This window comes from Vicia villosa, linkage group LG7 (genome assembly GCF_029867415.1).
Source record: "Vicia villosa cultivar HV-30 ecotype Madison, WI linkage group LG7, Vvil1.0, whole genome shotgun sequence".
NCBI classification, from domain to species: Eukaryota; Viridiplantae; Streptophyta; class Magnoliopsida; order Fabales; family Fabaceae; genus Vicia; species Vicia villosa.
In genome coordinates this window covers 99,656,893-99,681,410 of record NC_081186.1, presented here as the reverse complement: position 1 = coordinate 99,681,410, position 24,518 = coordinate 99,656,893, and the positions used below count along the sequence as shown (strand labels likewise).

The 24,518-nt window shown below is 33.2% G+C and overlaps 1 protein-coding gene across 1 annotated transcript; it reads left to right on the top strand.

Annotated features, from left to right (window-relative positions):
* The first annotated feature begins 18,368 nt into the window (after nt 1-18,368).
* Nucleotides 18,369-20,318, top strand: LOC131618005 (uncharacterized). The gene is made up of 2 exons (XM_058889276.1): nt 18,369-19,489; nt 20,123-20,318. Exon 1 carries the CDS (start codon nt 18,628-18,630, stop codon nt 19,456-19,458), a length of 831 nt encoding a protein of 276 aa, XP_058745259.1. The 5' UTR covers nt 18,369-18,627; the 3' UTR covers nt 19,459-19,489; nt 20,123-20,318.
* Nucleotides 20,319-24,518: the final 4,200 nt, after the last annotated feature.

Genomic DNA, 24,518 nt, shown 5'->3' with positions numbered 1-24,518 from the left:
AACAAAAATTGGAAAGAACAACAATTAGTTGTAACGTTTGAATGAATTTTCCAATTCCAGCATAGTCAAATTATTCTTTCTTTCTCTGTATCTGTTTATTTATTTTGGATGATAAATTAGTGTAACAAAAAACATAATACATGCAGGTACAAGCTGCTGCTTCTCTATATTGAGAACATGTCAGAGGAAACTTTTTGTGGTATCATAGTATAATATCCTTAATCAGAAATATCTATGGACTGCAACATTGACCAGAATAGTCTTAGACCATTGCACTCAAATTTGTCCTTTTATGCTTCTTGTTTTCAATATAAAATATCTGAGGTACCGGTTTCATTCATACTATACTCTCTAAACCAAAATCAATCTTCTGGAAAATGTATCTGAGACTGTTTTACACCATAAACCGTTTGATTTGGATACACATGGCATTTCTTGCTGTGGAGATTCTACCGAATCTTGGTATGATTACCAACTTTGTTGTGAATCACAACATTTTCATGAGAATGTCCCTTATCGTTATAGAGTCATTGTTTCTTATATCCATGCTTAAAACCATCCTACAGGACCTACACCCTCCTGCTACTCGCCAAATACTTGAAGCTGTAATGCTTATGGTTCATGCATCTGTAATTAGTGTCTTGTTTGTGGTTTTGATATCGCGAATCACTGCAATAATTATTGGCATCTTGTGGTTGATTACTCTCTCCGTCATTGTTGCGCAAAGATGGAGGAACATTGTAAGTCAGATTAAAGCACTAAGGGCTGCTGTGGTGAACAGGTTGAACTGATCGTAGAAACTATTTGTTTGAGATGGATGCATGAGTTTATTGTTGTTGTTTAGTTAATGTTTAGTTTATTGTAGCGTTTTGTGTTCGTATTGGTAATTTGTTGTATCAGTTGTTATGAACAATTTCTTTTATGATTTATATGTAAGAATTGTTGGTTGTTATGATTTTATATTTGAATGGCAATCTTGCTTATCATGCTAGAATGATTGCTTGATTTTTCATTTTGTGTTTGTCCTATTATTACACTTGTTGAAACATTGCGTTGAAATTGATCTCTGAAGATTACACGTTAAAACACACGAGAAATAACATAATAGTATTAAGTTAGATATGTTTATAACCCCATATCATAATACGTTAAAACGTGTAAACGTGTAATCTTCAATGATCGTTATTTTTCCGTGTTTTAACATGTAATCTTCAAAGATCAATTTCAACACAATGTTTCAACATATATGATAGATCATGTAAAAAAAATACTACAACCTACATATTTCTCACTAACTATATAAGAAGCGACTATGCACGATCCTGATAACAACAAAACGCGACCGGTCTGAAACACGAGTATTCTACTAGTTTCATAAGTGTGAGAATGTGCACAATTAATAAAAAGTCATATAAAATTAACCGAAAATAAGCTGAAAATCAAATCCTAATTTGCATTTGAATTAACAAATCATATCTAAAATAACTCTAACCTCATAAATCCAAAATGCTACAAAGAAAATAAAACTCCTAATGCTTATCACACTATGGATTTAACAATAAAAACTATGATTAAGATCCAAATAATTGCTAGCAATTTCCGGATTCCTTGTGAAAACACTATATCTTCAGAATAGATCACGTCCGAGTGAGTTAAGAGAAGCATAAAAAATAACACGCCCCAACCGATCAACGTAAAGTGCGCAGCTTTCGACAAAACTAGATTCACTTCTATGAATGATACAACACATGTAAGCAGATATATCACTAGGACATCATAAATGCTGTTGTTAAACGCGTGTGCTGCCCCCGTTATGAACATTAATGCTACTTGAAAAGATGTAACAAGAGTGAGGATCAATATGAACATGACATTATCGTTGACACCAATGCTTTCTTTAGTACAATGAAGATGATCAGTAGCAAGCATAACAGCACTGAAGCCGCGATTACATGCAACAATCTCATTCCGTCGCTCCTCGTGCATTCGCTATATTTTCATATATGTGGATGAAATTAAAGAATACATTAGTTTAAGATTTCTTATATTTGAAATCCAAGAAAGTAAAATCTTCAATTTAAGTACCATGGTGGTTGATATGGAGCAGAGTCAGACGGTTGAACTGGTTGTTGTACCATAATGTCCACCATGTTTTTATTAGCAACCCTATAAAAAAAATGTGTATGTGTTAATGAGATATTTAGATGCATATATTTGAGCATAGATTTCTAGAACTATGAGAAATAAAAATAGTAAAAGAATAGACTAGATTAGAGCCACAGTTTTAAAAAACTGTCCGCGACGTGAAAATGGCCGCGACAAAACGGTTTTGGCAGATGCCGATATCACCGTTTTCTATATCGAAGAAGAATTTATCGTTAATTCACACCGCGACGACCACATTCAGCCGATTTCTATATTGAAGAAGAATTTCTCATTAATTAATTAACACCGCGACGACCACATTCAGTGTTGCGGAACCTGTATCTATCAAAATCGCGTACGCTACTTCGACCCTTTTTAAAACCCAGATTAGAGCTATAAAGTACCTTCCGTTGATATTGTTCCGTTCCACTCACTTGTTTTGACTTTTGATTGCTATGCTAGGGTAGTGAGAGTTTAGGGCTTAAATAAAAATAACAAAGGGTAGAGAAAGCCTAGGGTTTAAGTAAATATAGCAGGAGTAGTTTGTTATTAATCGATGCATTTGACTTAGTTTTGGTAATTTGAAAATATTAATGGATGATTTATTTCTTTTGATATTAAATATTTCATTAAAAATCAATTACAATACTAAATGGATTAAATAAACTAAAACTTGATGGTCTTTATTATTATTTTTTTCAGAGGCTTCATGTTTTGAAGAACTTGGGTTCTCTTGTTTAATATATTCCTTGCTTATTGAAAAAAAAAAAAAAAAAAAAAAAGAGGCTTCATGTTTTGAAGTTTTTTTTTTTGTAAGCAATATACTGTATAAAAGAACTAAGGGTTCTCAATTTTATTTTACACAAAAATGGGGTAAATCCGCCAACAAAAAAAGAGAATTACACACCAACTAGCATTACGATATAAATAACAAAGGACCTTTGTTAAATTCGTAAAAATTACAAATGGGATGTGTAATTTCACCGATAAAAGACCATCTCCAAACCAACTCTTTTATACTCCACACCGCATTAATTATTCACATTTCAAATCTCATTACGAAAACATATCCCATTTCGATATAACCAAAGTGATCATAAGATAGCTAACCACACTATTCCTAATTTTTTTTTCTCCTTCACCTTCATTTTACAAAAAGCAAACCAATCCATGAAGCACGCCAAACAATCTTCTTCCAAATCTCCAACCGGCTTTCCGATCCAAATAGCTATCTCCCTCCAAACCACCTCCTTTATATTTAAAGAAAGAATGATCCATACTTTCCGGATCAATACCACAAAAAACGCACTTAGTATTTTCCATAGACAAAGTTATCCGCCTATATACAAGTAAATTCTTAGTCGGGAGTCTATTCACAAAAAGCCTCCACCCGAAAGCTTTGATTATGAATGGAACTTCTAACTTCCAAATCAAAACTAAAGCTCTATCATATTTGTTCAAAGGACCAAACGGGCTACGCTTTTCGGCATAATGCACATAACACGAAGAAACGGAAAAAAAACTCATCCTTTAAAATGGTCCACAAAACATCGTCATTCGTCTCCCTTACTACCTCACATCCGTTGAGCCAATCACGAAAAGAAACACAATCCGCCCCATTGCCCGAGTTGGATGCAAGATTCGGTATAATACCACAACAACCCCACTTCCACACACCGTTCTCCCACCCTCCCATACTCGCTATCGACACCTTTTTCAAAAAAGAAACCACATATAAATTCGGAAACTTCTCTTTCAAAGAAAAATCTCCCTTCCATCCCGCTTCCCAAAAAGGAATTTTGAATCCGTTACCAACCTTGAAACGACAATGGAACACAATAGGATCCTCTACCTCCCTACAATCCACCGAAAACAAGTCTTTCCACCAAAGAGAAGAAGGAGGAGAAGAAAAAGGAGAAGATGAAGAAGAAGAGAGAGAGAGTCGAAAGGAAACATACCTCCACAAAAGCTTTTCATGGATAAATCACCATATCGGTCTTTTAACAAGCTATACCAAATCGAGTCGGAACCTTTAAGAATTCTCCATCTCCATTTGTTAAGAAGAGCTAGCCTATGTTTTTTATGCTGAGCTCTCCTTTATCAAACGGATCCGACTCACCTAATGAATCCTTCTCTTATTATCCTCCACCCTCCCACCCCAAAGGAAGTTACTTTGCATTCTAGTAAATTATTTGGTAACCTTAACCGGCATCTTATAAAAATACATAGTGAAAATAGAAATCGAACTTAGGATGGATTTCAAAAGAGTGATCCTACCACCCAAGCTAAGAAACCTATTCTTCCAACTCTCAACACGCTTCTTCATCTTCGATAAAAGCAGTAACCAAGAGGAATATCTCCTTGGATTGCAACCAATCATAATCCCAAGAAAAGAAAATTTACATTCTCCCACACTACAAGAAAGCACATAAGAGGCGGCTTCCAAGAAATTATTATTCACATTAATCCCAATCAATTTACTCTTGTGATAATTGATTCCAAGACCTGAGACTAACTCGAAGGCTTTCAACACCATTTTAAACGCCTACACTTGTCTCCAAGAACCTTCACCCACTAATAATGTATCATCCGCAAATTGAAGTATGTCAACATTACTACCACCATTAATACCAACCCCTCTAAACTCACCATTCTCATTAGACTTCCGCACTAAACCCGCCAACCCCTCGGCTACCACCATGAAAAGAAAAAGGGATAAAGGATCACCTTGCCTTAAACCTTTATCTACATCAAACTCCTTCGTAGGACTACCGTTAACCATAACGAACATTTTACTCTGAAAAACCAACATTTCCATCCATCTCCTCCACTTCGCCCCAAAACCCATCCTACGCAACAAAAATCTAAGAAATTCCCAAGATACTTTATCATAAGTCTTCTCAAAATCTACTTTGAAAAGAAGACAACCCCTCCTCTTTTTCTTAGCAAAATCCACAATCTCATTAGCCACCAAAACCCCATCAAGAAGTTGTCTACCCGGAACAAAAGTCGTTTGACTCGGGGAGATAATCTTGTGAAGAAACTTTTTCAACCTTCCCGCCAAAATTTTGGAAATAACCTTATACATACATCCCTCCAAATAAATTGGCCTATAATCATACAAAGAAATCGGATTCGAAGACTTAGGAACCAAAGTCAAGAACGAAGAAGTTATAGCCTTTAAATTCCTCCACCAGAAAAGAAATAACTGAGTTATCTCACAAAATCTTCCTCTATGATACTCCAATACTTTTTTATAAAGAAAAAAGTAAAATTATCCAGATCCGGACTTTTTGAACTCCCACAATTCCTAATAGCTTCCTTAATCTCTTCAATTTGAAAAGGACTTTCAAGAACTAAATTATCTTCGGATGAGAGATTCTTAAAAGCGCAATACCTTTTAATCGTAATCTATCTGAGTCCCTCTCTATAAATTTGTTAACAAAGTGCTTTCTTACTTCCCAGCTCCCTAACCTCCTTCACCTTTTCCACATCCCCCCTAGAGTATTTATCGGACCCAAGTGATTAAGCCTTCTTCTTTCCTTTACCACCTTGTGAAAAAACTACTATTAGAATCTCATTCGTTAAGCCATTTAAGTCTAGATTTTTGCACAAGCAGATTTTCCTTAATCCTCAAGTTTAACCAAAACCTCTTATTGGCTTCACTCCTACTATTAAGAGAATCGCCAAAAGAATCCTCCGCCAAATCTTATTTCGCATTCTAGCTAATCTTTTCACTTAAAGATGATTGAAGAACTGATTCATTTTCGCTGTCAAAATAATTCGTTATTAATTGTTAGGTGGACTATCATTCATTTGCACTTATTTGTAATGTTGAAAATTCCATTGAAATACTTCGTGAAGTGACACGAAACACAATTAGTGAGATCAACAAAAGAAATCAAACATAAATATTACTCACAGTGTGCATTTGAGTACAATTCCATTATACAAAGAGTCAATAAACCCGTGCGAACACATAGGTATTTAACTAGAAGGTTTATTATTATAGTTGTTTAATTGTTCTACTTTATAAAGTTATGAAATTGATAGATCAATGTTAAGTTTATATTTTTGTGATTGATAATAAGATCATTATTGTTATTGTTGTTTGAGTTTGAAATTGATATTGAGATTGTGTTTTTGTGATTCTTTGGGAAGCTCTTATCGCATTCCATGTAACATGTCAAGAAGACATTATTGTGACAGAAAGTACAATTGAGTTTATTATATGTAATGCTGATTGTTTGTTTCACTAACGCCTCTTTAAACATATAATCTTTTAGATTGACTTGAAAATAATAATATAAAAAATTATGTTATATTTGAAACACGTCTTTAGCCTAATTAATGTTTTTATATCATTTTATAACTCATTATTCATTTCATGTTATTTTATGGTTAAAATCTCCTTTGTTCAACTTTCTTCCATACTTGTTATTTTGTAAAGCATTAAATTTTGTGATTTCAAATATAAATTAATAAAAAAAAAAGTGTTGAATAAAGATCTTGAAACATTGAAAAGATTCTAACCATTAAAAAATATGAGATAAAACAAAAACACAAGTCCAAATTATTTGGATAACTCAAAATGTAAAACCTAACCAACATATGCTCTAGAAAACCTCAATCGACCAAATTATACATCATCCCTTTGAAATCAAACACTCTCACCATGTTCTCTTAACAAAATCAACATTTTTATTAGTGTTACACTGTCTACTAAATGTTTACCTGTAAAGGAAGCCATCAAGGAGGGCAATGTTAATGTGAATACTTACATACATTGACATCTTAATATTAGTTTAATAAATTTACAATAATCAACAAATTTTTAAAACAACTCTTAGAAATGCAATTTAATTAATTAACATTATTCAAACATTTTGAATTAACTGGATCCATTACCCATACACAACATTACTACTAAATTATAAAATCATCTCAAGAACTAATTGTTAAATCAAAAAGAAAAAGAATAGTGAAAAAATTGAAAGTAAAAATTCATAGCAATTAAGAAAGGAAATTACAAAAACAGTAAAATTAAACTTAGTAAGGAATAATTAAACTTGGCAACTATGATGAAACTTGTGTGTGTATCTACAAGGTCTTGTTTTTGAAGAAATCGTTTCAACGATCATGCAAAATATGTTAGCCACATCAGTCATTATAGTTCTCATATGTAAAATAATGTCATTCCTTCTTTTGACGACAATGAGGGATATAGTAATAATCCACAATAGGCAAGTAATTATTGCAGCGATGGTAGATATTTTAAGCACAAGTTTGACACATGTTTCACATACAATAACCATAATCACCAGCAAAGCTTCCAATATATAACAACCACTAACAGGAGGTTGTAGTAAGATGGTGTCAAGCATGGACATCAGAAACAATGATTGTGTAACGATAAGGAACATTCTCATGGAAAATGTGTGACTCACAACAAAGTTTGCAATATCAGTATTTGATATGAATTCTACACAAACAAAAGCTATAACTGCCAAAAGTAGTTGGAGCATGGTGGGGAGGACTTCGTCAAGCATTTTCAGGTCCCTGACATGGATGTTTTGTTGAAGAGACATTGTTGTTCCTGAGGGAGCTTGATTTTGCTTCATAGAGTTGAGAAAAAAAGTTACTAAAGATGGCTGGAATTTATGTTGGTTATTGAAAACCCTATCAGATGATTATTGAGTAAGACTTGGTGTGGAGTTTACTTTGCAGATTTTTCCTCTCTTTTAGAAGGTCCTCCCTTTTTATAGGTGAAATTGAATCTTTCTTTCTTTTTTTTCTTTTTCAATTGAACTAATTAATAGTAACTCTCTCTTTTTTGCTTTTTGCTTCTCTAAAAAAAAAATTCTCTCTCTCCCTTCCTCCTTATGATGATGTCTAAAAAAAATAATTCAAATCTATTAATAATAAAATAAAGAACACTCATAAATATTTATTTCCATAAAAATTAGTCTCAATTTTAGAACGTCCTATCTCAAGGATATAGATACGATGTTTAAAGAATTTTAAGGAAATCCCCGCAGAAGATGGATGAAGAGACATCCAAGCAAGACATTTTCCAATGAAAATTAAACTCAGTTAGGGGTTTATCCTACCCAGAGATGGATGAAGAAGCTAAAAAAAAAGTCTTCCCATGAAAAAAAAAATTCATTGGGAAATACAAGGATATAGGTCTTTTTGCCTAAAGTTGACGCTTTAATGGAGGGAGCAAAGACATCACTTGGGGGATAAGTCTGACCAAATATGTGGTTTCCTACGTATCAAGAGAATACAAATGTGCATGTATAGAGAAAATATGAATGGATGAATGAATGTTATGCATATGCTAACAAAAACAGACACGTAAATTAATATACGTGACAACACCATGTATGATACAATAACACCAGAGTACATCCAATCACTTATCCAATCATCAGAAGAATCTTCTGTAAAGGTCTAAACCTTATTGAGGGAGAGAGCACTCTGAAATCAATCTTCAATATCAATTGAATTCATTCTGAGAAGAAAACTCGTTGAAAAGGTACATTGCAAGAAGAAAACTCGTACTTAGCCAGAGAAGCTCGTATTAGGACTTAGCTTCTCCACAGGTGATACCACTCATCAATGCTTGGTTTCAAGTTTCAAGGTTTAACTCTCCTTGGGATAAAAGTCAACATTTCCTCTTATATTCATGAATCTAAGAAAACATCTTGTCATTTTTTATTTTGAAAGTATGATATTAACTTTGTTTCAGACATTAATTTAAAAGTAATCTTGCAGGATAGAATAATGAGATAAGAATTCCAACAATTGAATAAGGCTCAAATTTTATAGATAGAATGGTAGTTCGCGAATGGTGTGACTCCATGGAGTATTATAAAGTCATAAAATGGTAACTTAAAAGGGAAATGTTACATTAAGATACAATGATCACTTTTCTCCCTAACAACTTTTAATATCGGATGCATACTATCGTTGGTTGAAAGTCTTCGGAAGGCATTTCTTCAAGATGATTAGGTCATACCAGATTTGGTTTGCTTTCCATAATCCCCAACTTTTGCATAGAATGCCTTTGCTGGTTTTCAATCTATTAGGATGATAACTTTCTTTTCATGTCTCAATTTTTTTTTGAACCGCCCTTTCAGGTTTTCAATCCATCGAGATGCTCATTTTTTTACTTAGTCTCCCTTTCGGGTTTTCAAATTTTTGAGCTTTTCTTTTTATTTTAGGCGAAGTATTTCTTGACCATCCATAGTTATAAGAGTCATAGCACCACCAGAGAAGGCTCTCTTAACAACATACGAGCCTTCGTAATGGGGAGTCCATATGTCCCTGGGATCTAGTTGGAAAGATAGTATCTTTTAGAGCACGAGATCACCTTCTTCGAATCTTAGAGGTCTAACCTTTTTGTCAAAACGCTCTTTTCATTCTTTCTTGGTATAGCTGACCATGACACAAAGCGGTCATTCTCTTTTCTTCTATTAGATTCGGATGGTCATATCTGGTCTAACACCATTCAACCTCTAATAAATTGGCTTCTATTAAAATTCTCAGGGAGGGAATCTCAACCTCTAAAGGGAGCACAACTTCCATGCCATATATCAAGGAGAAGGAAGTTTCCCAGGTTGAAGTGCGAACTGAAGTACGGTACCTATGCAAATAAAATGGGAGCATTTCGTGTCAGTCCTTATAAGTCACAACCATCTTCTGAACAATCTTCTTGATATTACGCGCGTTTGAATGACGAGAAACGCCGATTCATCTGGCGCGACCGTGCATAATTTTGTGAGCACCGCTCAAAGAATTCGTTAAAACTCCATCTTCGGCTCAAAATCTGAACAAGCATGTGTGACAAAGAATCGAAGCTAACGAAATTTCCGAGAAAATGCCACTGGAATGGACTTTATACGATAAAAATTGAAGAAGTTATGAATTTTTAATCATGATTCAACTGGGGAGAAGACATTCCACCGGGGAATAAGGCTTCTGAAACACGGAAATGGCATTAAGATGCGCTCTGGTGAGAAGATGAGGATCTTGGGACGAAGAAAATCTCATCTGGATGTACTCAGCTGGGGAATGAGAATCTCTCACTTGGCTAGATCCGCCAATACGCTGATATGATGCACTTGAAAGGATGTACCTGCAAAGTAAACCGATGAAAATGCCCCAAGACATAGCATAACATCTCTGCTTGCCATCGTAGTTACACAAAACTTCGAAGTAAATTCAAAGGTTTTATCATTTCTAATGATGTATTGTAAAAGCAATGCAGTTTTTATATGCAAAGTTTAAAACAAACTCACGACGTTTTATGCAAACAAAATAGTAAAAGAAAACAACTTTTTAAGATGAAAAGATCTTTATTAATTGATATGAAAATGCCCGAAGAAAGGCGAACACATTTAAGAAGAAATTCCTAGTAAAAGGTAACTGCACGTTGTTGAATACAAGATAAATGGCAATGTGAAACGGATATCCATTGGTTTCGATCCCGCTATCACTTTTATAACCTTGACGCTCTCATCCCCTTGCTTTGGAAGACCGTACTTATTAGGATTGATCACTGCCCGATTTGATGACTAGTTGATGTAACATCACGGAACTTGTGGACCCGACAGGGATTTGTGAGTGCTTTAGGGATTTGAGTTACCAGTAACGCAAACTCAAGAACACAGAGTCTTGCTTATCCCTCGGTATACTAGAAAACAAACCTTTTACCGAAAGATTACGACGATCTTCAAAATGCTGGGAATTTTCAGTGCATAATTGGTCGATGGTCCGAACATATGAAATCTTGGTAATAATGGCACGGAGCTCCAGTTAAATTTTTGAGCGAATCTGACTAGCGGATTATGAGATATGAATTTTCTGAGATCCGAAACCCTATATTCAGTACCTTTTTTCTCTATAAAAATCCAAGTAATTTGCCAATTCGACCACTTTCCTCAAATAACTGGCTTCCGAGCCGAACACGAAAGTTATAGATATTGTCGAAACAGTCGGGCCACGCGAGAATTCAGCTCATATGACTTTCCAAATAGGACTTGCAAATTTTCTCGTATTCCCATTGTTTAAACCATTCTTCACGTCACACTTCCTTAGAACCACAAGAACTCTTTATTGTTTTTTCTTCAATTTTTGAATGACGAAATAAACGTCGTTAATAACTTATAGCTCAAATAAAGAAGGCAAATTTTGGGGTGCAACAGTACCATCTCAATGGACTTGGCTAAAAGTAGTATGTTAAATGAGGAGTTGAGGTGTAAGTCACAAGGTTCTACTTTCCATTCCGAGGTGTTAGTTACTGAATTAAAGGGAAGACATCAAAGTAGAGGTTCAAGCAAACGCGGTACTTCACGTGGTAAATAACAAGGAGGCTCTAATAAATTCTCTCATATTGAGTGTCATCATTGTGGAGAAAAGGGACACATAAAGAGGTATTGTTGTAAGTTGAAAAGGAAAAACAAGAAGAAGAACTACAACAACGAAAAAAAAGGAGGGTAAAAATAATAAAGATGTTGCTATTGTTGATTAATTCTTTATTATTTGTGATAGTTGTGTAAAGAATGTCAATCTATCATGTGATGAGATGGATTGGGTTGTTGATAGTGGTGCTTCTACTCATGCAGCCTCAACACGTGATCTTTTTTCAACTTACGAGATCAGTGACTTTGGGGTTGTTTGTAATGGAAAAAATGGGCAAGCTAATGTCATCAGAAGGGAGATATTTGTGTCAAAACTAGCAATGGGACTACTCTAGTTCTCAAAGGTGTGAAACACATTCCGGAACTTTGATTCAATCTTTTGTCCGTTGGAAAGTTGGATAATGAAGGATATGATAATTATTTTTCGGGCAATGAATGAAAGTTAAAGAAAGGCTCAATGCTGGTTGCTACAGGAAAAAAGGAATTCGAACTTGTATGTCGTCCAACTTGGGGTTTTGAAGTGTTACATCAACACTTGTGACAATGATAGCTCATTTGAATTATGGCATAAGCGTTTGGATCATATGAGTGAAAAAGGTTTAAGTATTTTGGCTAAGAAGAATGTGTTGTATGGTGTTTCCAATGTAAAGTTGATAAAGTGTTCACATTTCTTGACGGGTAAGCAAAAGTGAGTTTCATTTATGTCATCCAAACCAAAGAGGAAATCGAAAGTGTTGGACTTATTACATTCTGATGTGTGTGGTCCAATAAAGACACGATCACTTGGTGATGCATATTACTATTTGACTTTCATTGATGACTATTCTCGGAAAACATGGGCTTATACCTTGAAGGAGAAAGATCAAGTGTTGGATACCTTCAATTCCTTTCAAGCATCGGTTGAAAGAGAAACAAGGAAAAAGCTCAACTGTATTCGAACCGATAATGGTGGAGAGTATATAGGAAATTTTGACAAGTATTGTCAATATGAAGGTATACGTCATCAGAAGTTTCATCCAAAGACACAACAATTGAATGGGTTAGCCGAAAGAATGAATAGAACTTTGGTGGAAAGGGTGAGATGTTTATTTTCTCAATCAAAGTTGCCAAAATACTTTCGGGGAGAAGTATTGAGCGCGATTGTACATCTTTTAAACCTCACTCCATGTGTCTCGTTGAAGTTTGATATTCCAAATCATGTTTGGAGTGGTAAAGATGTTACTTGCGACCATCTTTAGGTGTTTGAGTGCATGGCTTATGTGCATATTACAAAGGATGAGATGTCGAAATTGGATGAGAAGTTAAAGAAATGTGTGTTTGTTGGGTATGGACTTGATGAGTTTGGGTATCGGTCCTTTGATCAGGTTTAAAAGCTTATTTGTAGTCGTGATGTCGTATTTATGGAGGATTATACTATTCAGGACATCGACAAAGTTGAGAATAAAGATCTTATTTTTGAAGACGAAGAAATGGTTGATACGAACTCAACTACTATTGCTCCTACCCCTATCACTTTCGAAGATGTTCCAATTGAAAATCAAGGTATGGATTTGAATGTTGATAATGTTTTAAATCCTAATGATATTGTTGATGTAGGTGCTACGAAAGACGTTGTTGAAAATGAGGTTGATCAATCGGTTGAAAGTGTTTAGCAACCAATGGGTTTATTGGATTAAGCAAGATGAGTGTACATCTCAAAGAAGATACAAGGCTCCTTTGGTGGTAAAAGGTTTTAAACAAGGGGAAGGTGTTGATTTTGGCAAAAATTTTGCTCTAGTTGTGAAAATGCAATCTATTCGAGTGATTCTTGTGCTAGCCGCTAGTCTTGATTTAGAAGTAGAGCAAATGGACGTGAAGACGAATTTCCTTCACGGTGATCTACATGAAGAAATTTACATGGAGCAACCAGATGGATTCCTAGAGAAGGGCAAAGAAGACTATGTTTGCAAATTTGTAAAAAAAGTCTTTATGGTTTGAAACAAGCACCTCACCAATGGTATCAAAAGTTCAACTCAGTGATGATTGAACATGGGTACAAGATGACCAAGGTAGATCATTGTGGGTTTTTCCAAAATTTCTCTGAAGGTGATTTCATTATTATCTTACTTTATGTTGATGATATGCTAATGGTTGGAAAAGATATTTTAAGAATTAAAGAGTTGAAGAATACTTTGAGTGAATTTTTTGCTATGAAGGATTTAGGAGAGGCTTGGAAAATTCTTGGTATTAAAACTGTCCGAGATCGAAATGAGAAGAAGTTGTACTTGTCATAATAAAAATATGGGAGAAATTCCTTCGAAGTTATAGTATGGATAAGGCTAAAGCGGTGAGCATTCGACTTGCTTCTCAATTCAAGCTTAGTCATAAACTATGTCCATCTACGGATGAAGAAAAGTTGAGTATGAAGAATATTCTGTATTCATCGTTCGTTGGGATTTTGATGTATGCTATGGTTTTCACAAGACCCGATATTGCTCATGATGTGGGAATGGTGAGTCGTTATCTCTCAAATCCGGGAAAAGATAATTGGGAGGTCGTGAAGTGGGCGATGAGATATTTGCGTGGCACTTCGAATTTGAGACTAACTTTGGGATGCAAGAAGCCTATGTTGGTTGGATATACAGATTTGGATTTGGCCAGAAGCTTGGATGATCGAAAATATACTTCGGGATATACGTTGATTTTTGCTAGGGAGTCGTGCTTGTCAATCAAAATTGCAAAAACGTGTTGCACTCTCTACTACCAAAGCCGAGTTTATAGTCGTCGTGTAAGCGTCAAAAAAGTTGTTATGATTGAGGAAATTTATAATGGAACTTGGCGTGAAACAATAAAAGTATGTCTTGTTTTGTGATAATCAAAATGTAATTTCACTTATCGAAGAATTCCTCCTTTCACTCGAGGTCGAAGCATATTGATGTTCATTATTATTGGATTCATAATGCATTAGATTCCAAGTTCATGGAGCTTGAGAAATATTCACACCGATGACAATGGTTTGAATATACTGACGAAGGTGCCTAGGGGAAGTTTGAGTTTTGTTGCACGGTAGTCGGATTGGTGTTGCCCTCCAACTAGTCAGTCAGGGGAGTTTGTTAGGCTTTCTCTCCTATTTGGAGAGACCTAATTAGATGTGGGTTAGTGGCTCATGTGTGTGTAAGCCTTTGTTATCACCCAACAAAGAAAATAAGGTTATTCATTCATAGTATGAAAGAAACAACAAGAAAACTTAGAGAAGAGTGAAATTCCGCAGCCCCAATTCTGCACAAATTAGTCCCAGAAATTTGAAGCTTATGCAAAATCCAACGGTCGGTCAGTCATGAAATTTTGACACAACATTCATGACTTATAAGAGCACATTCTGAACGATGGTGATTGGATTCGGAGCTTTCTAAGTCGGTCTGTCGAGTCCATCTTTGAGGTCAAAATATCTAGGTGTTTTTGAGTTGTTTTGTCTCTTTTGATTCTTGTTGTATTCCAAGATTGATTGCAAATCTTGATGATGTTGATATATACCTCTAACTAGTATTAGAGATAACTTTGTTTGTACCCATTGTGATTATAGTGGAGACTTTAAGTGGCTACGGGTTCCGTGGTTTTTTACTCCTAGTTTCCTATCCAATGTGGGACTATTTCCCCACTTACTCACACTTGCATTATTATTCTAACAATTTCAACGGGACACCTCAAGTGTGAGTCCACAATGCTTCTCCTCACACTTGTACCGTCGTTGACACCTTGCAACGGGACACCATTTCCTGGGCTTTTCGATACAAGTGAGTCGGTCCCATTATTATTCTAACAATTTCAACGGGACACCTCGAGTGTGAGTCCACAATGTTTCTCCTCACATTTGTACCGTCGTTGGCACCTTCCAACGGGACATCACTTGTACCGCCGTTGACACCTTGCAATGGAACACCACTTCCTGAGCTTTTTTTCAATACAAGTTAGCTGGTCCCTTTCTCGAACCAAATGCTCATGATACCACTGTTAGAGGCAACAATCGGGGGTCAACGATGGAGCATTTTATATTTGAGACACACGCCACTTGTCCACCTAAAACCTTTAGGTGATAGGTGAGTGAATTCTCGCACTTATAAATGTTCAAGTCTCTAACACTTGCATTATTATTCTAACCGTTTAATGTTTTTTTCGTTGATTGTCTCTAAGTTACATGTGATATTTGAGATTTGGAAGCGTTTGTCTTGTTGAATTTTTTCGTTGAATTTGTGATTTTCTCCAAACATATGTTTCATCCTATATATAATTGTTTATTTGAGAATATCAATGTGGTTGTTGGCCCATCAATATTACACGTTAAATTATCTAATATTTGAGTTTTGAACTTGGAGTGAGCCGTTCATCTCAAGGTACAAGCAAAGAAGCTATTATACCACAAGGATGTAACACTTAAGACAATATCGCCTCTTGGTCTTGGTCTTGGTCTTGGTCTTGAGCAGCTGCGGGTATTTCCTACATGATTTTTTTTTCAAGTTCCTCCGCAACCATGAATGGAAAAACACTCCACATTTTTTAGCATTAACAATTGTTGTAATTTTATGAAAATCATTTTTTTTCCTCATCTGCATATAATCATCGAATAATTGATGAGGTTAAGTTTATAAGACTTGGAAACAGGAATTTGCAAGATTAATGTCTCTTAAATGGAATAAGAGGCACTGTCACCTCTTAAAGATTGACAAAGTTGGAGTTATTTTTTTTCTTACAAGAGGCCTATCATAATTCTTTTCATAAGAAATAAGTTTGTTTCCCAACAGAGATATTGCCTAATCTTACCGGTAAAAAATTGAGCCAAAGTCTTCTAGTGATCTTATATTAGTTTACAAGAAGTTCTTAATTTCAAAGAGTGTGTCATTTGAATGATCTCATTTTTATTAAAATAAGGAGTTAAAAGGTAGTGCACTAGAGAGTGTAAAATAACTTTACACTGTCATCTAATAAAAAATCATTAATATCTCATATCATTAAAAAAATTTAAATAAAAAAACATTTTAATTGAATATATGGTGGTAATTATTTGACAGTATAAAAATATTTTATGCTATCATGATCCATTTTCTCTCAAATAAGATATGCATAGCATGTTAATGTTATAATTTAAAGAAAGATGATCATGGAATAAGTGTAGGAACAGAAAAAAACAAATTCCCTATGTTAAAAGGATGTAGTCAATTATCTATGTTAAAAGTATTGTGATAAATAATTTTTCTAAAAAATAAGTTGATCTTGAAAGTTGAAACACTTGCTTTTCAATAAGTAACTTTTTTTGGGTGAAAAAAAACATCAACCTGGTCAAAAAAACTCTTGCAAAAAAATAAAAGAAAGAAACATCAACATCATTTAATAATTATAATTATATTATCTCATATTATATGATTGCAATTGAAAGTCAACACTCCCACAAATCATTACTTTTTTAATATTTTAAATTTATTTAAATCGTTACATCTCTTTTTCCCTGGTTTGTATAAATAATAAGATATTATATTTTTCAAAATTATTTATTTATTTATAAAAAAATTAAAACAATTAATTTTACAAAAAAAATTATAAATATTAATAATTTTGAAATTATTTTCTACTTAATATTTTGTTATTATTTTCAATTTAATTTTTTTCAGTAAAAACAATGTATTATATAGGAAAATAGCTGTATTTTATCTTTTATATGTTTTTTATTTAATTTCTTGTGAATATTTACCTCTACTTTTTTTTGGAACAAAGAGACTAATAAGTAATTAAAATAAAAAATATACTCTCTTCTTCACAAATTATCACAAATTATTCGAAAGTTGAGTCATGTCACACCAATTAAAATATAACGTAATTTTTTTATAAATAACAATAATTATATAATTTTATTGTATTGTTCTATGGAAGAGAAATTAAGAGAATTGAGGAAAAAAATTTAATAAATAATAGAAATTTAAAGAAAAATATTAATATTGTATTAGAATTTAGGATTGGTAGAGTACATTTTTTTAACTTTGGCTATTCATTTATTAAAAGGTGGTATTGACCAAAAGAAAAGCAAAAGAACATGTGAAATTGTAAATATAATTACCGACATAATAATATATTTCTTCTTTTAAAAAATATAATTATATTTCCTTCATATCCAAATATCCATGTATTTATTTAGTATTAATTTATATTTAATGAATATACTTTTCCTTCTTCATTATTTTATGAAATGATATACATACCTTCTTATTTCTATTTACAAATAAATTTGACCATTGTACTTTATTTAACAATTAATATAGATTAGATATATCATCAATTTGAAAAAACAATTTGAATTATAGTAATTTACAAAATTATACTTTTTTCTAGAAACAACAATTATTTTTTATTATATAAATAAGTATTTATGAGTTTGGATTCAGTTTTTGTTCTTCCAATTTGACCATTTTATTTTATTTAACAATTAATATAGATTAGATACATCATGAATTAAAAAAAAATTATTTATAGTAATTTACAAAATTATACTTTTTTTAGAAACAAAAATTAATTTATTATATAAATAAGTATTTATGAGTTTAACAAACAATGGGCTGATTCAGTTTTTATTCTTCCAATTTTTATTAATTAACTAATTATGGTTTTTTTGAGATCATAAATAAACATTTAGTTAATTAAAAAAAGGTAGATTAATTAACTGATTATTAAAAATTAATGGACTAAAATTAAAATACACCTCACGGGGAAGTTATAATCCAACAAATCATTTTCTGTATACAACTTGTTAATAGAGCTGTTTCTCCATCTTTATCCCTAAAACCCAATTAACTAACATTGACCCTTTCTTTATAATCTTGCTTTCTCTTAATCTAATCATTAGTTAATTTCAAATTGAAATTAACACTCATTCAACAAAAGGACAAAATCTTCTCTTTGAATTCTCCATCATTTTCATATCCTCTAGTTGTTAACACAACACAATCAAAGAAGAAAAAAAAAATTATAAAGCCTAAAACGGTGTCGCATAGAACGCAAAAAACGGTGTCGTATAGAGGAACATAGAAGAGAAATGAGGTGTAAGAAACACTTGCCGGATATTTCCAGCACCGTCGGCGTTTGCGCCTCTTGCCTCCGTGAGCGCCTCCTGAAAATCGTCGAGAGTCAGGCGCAACCGTCGCGTGTCTCTGTCTCGGAACCAAAACTTCCGTCGTTGGAGCCGATTTTTCCAAGGTCGGTTTCTCCGTACGTTGCACACCGGAAATCAGATGATCGCCGGCGGGAGGTTTTGTTTCGTAGTACACCGCAAGGTGATCGTGGATTATCCGCCGCGTGCGACGGAGCAACGACGCAATCTTCGAAGAGGAGGATAAGGAAATTCTGGATTCTGTCAGATTTGTACCGTCCGAGATCTAGTAAGACGGAGAATTCCTCTGGAGAATCGTGTGAACCGTCGTCTTCAGTTTCTCCTCGTTCGTTGACGTGGCTATCGGCGATTCTCCCTGTCCGACGGCAGAACAACCGCGTCAGCGATCAACGGAGGTGCCGTGAAATGAATCGGGGAGCAACACCGGTTGATAAGGAAAATTTCGAAGGACGGGATCAATCGGAATTAGGAACCTCGTTGGAATCTTCGCCGTATAGAAATAAGACGACGGCGGTTACCACACGGCGGTCACGGCTAGGTTACGCCGGAAAAAGCTTAGCGAGCATGGCGTTGTGTTTGAGTCCGATGGTTCGGGCGAGTCCGAACCGGAACTGGAGCAACCATAACCATAAGGGGTTTTCGCAGGAATTGGGTGTGGGTGGGGTGCAGCATATATCCACTGCAGCCTCAATGTGTGCCAATCGATCAAAGAAGCTTGTTGATCTGGGAAAAGTTGCTCATAATCACAAACGTTGATTTTATTTACCTTTGATGGAATTTTACCGTGGTAATTATTTTTTTATTTGCTTGTATGAGTTATTTCAATGTATTGTAATGTACATTCTAAACACAAAAAATTTGAATTTGTATTATAGTAGCATTAACATTGAGGTCCAAATTAATTGTATTAGTATGATTAATGGATAATAATAATAATAATATAAAAAAGTGTTATTGTTACAAATTAATTTCTTGGCTAATAGAGTAGCCTTCCAGAGATAAGTATTTGTGATTATTGATTCGAGATCAAATCGTTTAGATTACACATTTGATTTATCTTATCTCGATTATTGATTTAATTCAATGAGAGCTGTAATAGTGTGTTTCAATGAGATCGGCATGATTGTGATTTCATTAGAATCCTTGAGATGTATGACACTTTTACCTATTAGATTTGAATTCAACTTTATGGTGTTAATCTATGAAATACGAATACTAAAAACATGATGCCGATCCTGAAAACACGATGTCTATACAGACATATCAATATCGATAATAATTTTTAAAAAAAATTCATGATGATGATAATAGGTGTTGATTCATTTACTTTGCTGATTGTTATGGTTTGTTGCAAACATGCAAAAATATGTTTGATAATGTCTTTAAGTTTGTTATCTAATTTTGTTCATTGTTGGAACAGAGAATCAACAATGTGGAATGTTATTGAAAGCTTAATATCACTGTCATGATTTTGCAGCTCTGTGTATTTTTTTCAGATTCTGAAATTGTAACAGGTAATAGTTTGGAGCAAATTACTTGTAACAATATTGTTCATATTGTATCCAGTGGAAAAAGCCTCAATTTTATAAATGTGACGAGTAAATAAACAACATAGTGGAGTAATTAACGGTGCAATTAATTTATCTTAATATATGAATATAAATAAATATTTTTGCTATTAGTGATATATAATTTCATTCAATTGTTTCATTTTAAATTTTATTAAAAAATGATTGTTGTCATTTCATACATGTTTGGATAGAAACAACTTTCATCTTATAAAAAATCGTGTGAGTACTATATTATATATTATAAGATTAAGAGTAAGTGCAGTCTAAATATTAATTCTTAATTTTTTTTATTAATTTAATGATTTTAATTAATTTTTTAAATAAAAAAATATTTTTAAAAATAATTAAATTAAATAATTAATTAAAGTCGTTAAATTAATAAAAATTAATAATTAAAATTTGAAATAACTCTTCTTTATTTATTATTGGAAAAAGAATATCTCTCTTCATATTATAAAACTATTTTCTTTAATTTATATTTTTATGAAATATTTTCATATCATTGAGTATAACTATCAAGTTTTATAATGACTTGAATTTGGAAACCATTACAATTTAAAGCGAATCCAATGTGAACCTCTAAAAATGATCTAAAGATAGAAATTTATCATTTATAATAACTTTTTAATTAAAATTTAATAAAATAGTCATTTCTGTTTGTTGATCTTATCCATATTAGATTATATATACTTTGATTTTTCTTAAGGTAGAAAAAAATATATGTAATTAGTTTTTGCAAAAAAAAAAAACATTTAAAATCAGATAAAAAATTTCCTATAAATATGTTTTGATTTAAATATAAATATATTTTGACTTAAATAATACGTGTTATTAACAAAAACTTGCCATAACATCTATTTCAACGTGCTAAAAGAAGTCTATGAACCATTTTAACGAGATCCAGATACTCTAACATTCACGCAGGAACGTTAGAGTGGCTTTCACTCGTTTTCTATGATGGGATAAATCGCTTCGTTAAAATATAGTAACGTGACCAATTTTATCAACAAAGAAATTAGAAACAGAAACGTAACGACAAAAACACAACTCAAAAATTCTTTAACCATCATCAACTTGTCACTATGGTCAACTTGCCTCTGCCTATTAAACTGAAGAGGAAGATGAAGAAGTGTTTTTCGAAAGAAAGATAAAGGTGAAGCAAAGAAGAAAAAGAAGTAGAAATAGAGAAAATGTTTGTTTGTTGCTTCTTCTTCTTCTTTGAAAATTCCATTGATTTTGTTTTCAATTGTGTTCGGTATAAAATTGAAATTTTCTTATTTTGTATTCCGCTCAAAATTAGGTTTTATTTCCATTCTTATTTGATATTTTATAGTAAATTAGGTTATGCTTTTATTTTGTCTTGATGAATGTTGACAGTAGCAGCAACGACGATCAATAGTGACAACACGACGACGAAGGGGGACAACGAGGCAGAATAAAAAAAAAAAGAAACAAGCTTGTACATAAAACTTGAATGGATTTTGTTCTTTTCTTGGGCTTTAATTTTCTTGATTTGAAAAATTGACTACGGGGCAGTATTCTAACGGTCTGATTTATCACACGGTGGAAATGGATGAAAGTCATTCTAACATTTCAGCGTGAACGTTAGATAATCCAGATCTATTTCAATGATGGAACCACCTTAAATACACTTGTTGTTCACTACTTTTTTAACTGACTCCAAACATTTCTGTTTTAGCTCACACCGTACAACGTCCTGGAGACGGCCAAATCACTCAATGCTTCCCCGACTTATTCAGTGCCTGAAAAAGCTTTGGGACAACTGTTTTGGGTCGGCTAAAGGCACAAATAACTAAGCCTCAAATTCACTCCATTTAATCCAAGATATAAAAGTCAAGATATTCAAGGAAGAATCACTACTACGGAAAACCCAGTTAACAACGGTTCAAAAAGATCTATAACAACGCGGACCCAGGCGTTGTTATGTAAAGTATCGTTGAATATATGATACTTACAATCACATCCCAGTAGCCGTTGTAATAAATTGGAAAGTGTGCCCCGTATCACAACAGTTTTCCAAAACACCGTTGTGATAAATTTAATGGTCCTGGGTTCGATTCTAAGCTATGTTGTTTTGATATTTATATTTTCTGAAAAACGCGCGAGATATTATAATGGTTATGACAACTGTTGTTAAATTATTTGCATAATTAACAAATATTATCATGCTTTTATAATTAATCCTATTTTTTAACTTGTATTATTATTCACCATATCACAACAAAAAATAAAACTCACATTTATGATAAAGTTATCTGAATAATATTAATTGTATCATATCCATAATATCACATAATTGTATCATATTCAATTGTATCATAAGAAACATCCTTCAATTTATAAGAACAAATAATCTATATTTTACACATTACATAACATCACATAATTGTAACTTAGTGTTTTGGTGTCTTGTCTCTTGGTGTCTTGACTCTAGAGACCTATAATTTCAAATAATTATACTTGTTAGTAAAAATACTTGGAAACTATAACATGCATGAATATATTATGAATAAAGAATAAATTGGGTACTTGTTAATTTTCCAAAATGCTTTCTTCATGATCGATTTGAATAGCATGGACAACATCTCCATCGACTTCATCATAATTGTCAGCATCGTTCGATGATCAATTCACCCCAAATCATCTGTATGCAAGCTCCATAGTTGTTTTCTAAGCTAATCTAACTAAAAAATAAGGGTTTGATGATTTGGGACAAAAAATATTCAACCCATAACCTAAAAAATGCTTTTTTTGCCCTTAAAATGTGTTTCTGCCCAGACAGATTCACCCAGCGAATTACACCATAAGCGAGCCTGGCAGCAAACATCAAAATCCAGCACTATTTCGGCCATAACTTGAGAACCGTAACTCCAATTTGTGCACGGTTCAAAGTGTTGGAAAGCTTATTCAATGCTATTTCTAACAATGACAATATCATTTCTTGAATACCTACAAAAATTAGATAAACACAAATAAACTCAATGATATTTACACGATAATGCAATATATATGCTATAACGTAAGCTATACTAAATATACACTAAAGTTGAGGTTTATTGACGAAAAGCAAATGAATTAAGCCGATGAGTGCTAATTATTCACACTTAAATTTACAAAAATTTAGCACTCATCAGATATGGTGTTTACTAAAGATGAAATTGGTGTTCCTCGTAGTCTGTTGAATTTTAGTTATAAACCGTGTATTAGGAAACATGTCCCATACATGGTTCTTCACAATACTACATATTTTAAAGAGCCTGATTTGGATGATGGTGAAGATGTTCTTGAAGTCGCACCCATGCATGGGCTTGTTAAAAGACATCTCATTAAAGTTCTTATCTCGAAATTTAAGGCCTTACATGAAATAGTTGCTACTTCCATTACAATAAAGTGTGTAATTCAAATGTTGAATCCAAAGGCTGCATGTACGTCTTCTTCTCAAGCTATTGTACAAGATGCCGAGAAATATGTTGTGACGTTAGGTGTGTATGAAGACCTGGCAAGTAGTGATAAAGGGATATTTCTGGGTTGTTCCATAAATAGCAGGACATCTAAAGTGTTTAACAAACTCACAAAATCCTTGATGGAATCCATAAAAGTTTTGGTTAATGACGTTCAAACTGAAGTAACTTTCCATGAATCTGAAGATTTTGAATCTCACTGGTCATTATGTTGATCAAGCTGGTAATGAGAACATAGGGAATAATGTACAATTAGTTAAAGTAAACAAAGTTACCCTAAAAAGTGTGGTTATAAGAGAATATGCACCAAGAAGAAATAAGGCTCCTGTAGTAGAATATGTGGATGAAGATGTTAACAATAACTTGAATAATGTAGAGGTGCCCCTGAATAAGAAAAGTAATGAGATTGTTACTAGAAACAAGGCACAATTTATAGCTGAAGACTATGATCAAATCGAAGGGGTTAACTTTAATGAAGCTTTTGCTCCTATTACTTGTCTTAATGTTATCATATTGTTAGTAGGATTATTTTGTCTCATTTCTTTCAAATCTCCCTCTACTTCAAAAATCTCTATAAAAATTGTTTTTGGCCTTTACCTAGTTAATTAAAGACGTGTTCTAACAAATTATAAATGCAAATATCGCTTTCTAATCAATTAGAGCTTGCATATAATCAATTTAGGAGCGAGCTCACCTCAAAATTGGACATGAATCCTATTAATCGATTAGAATACTCTCCTATCTTAAGTATTTACTTTTTTTA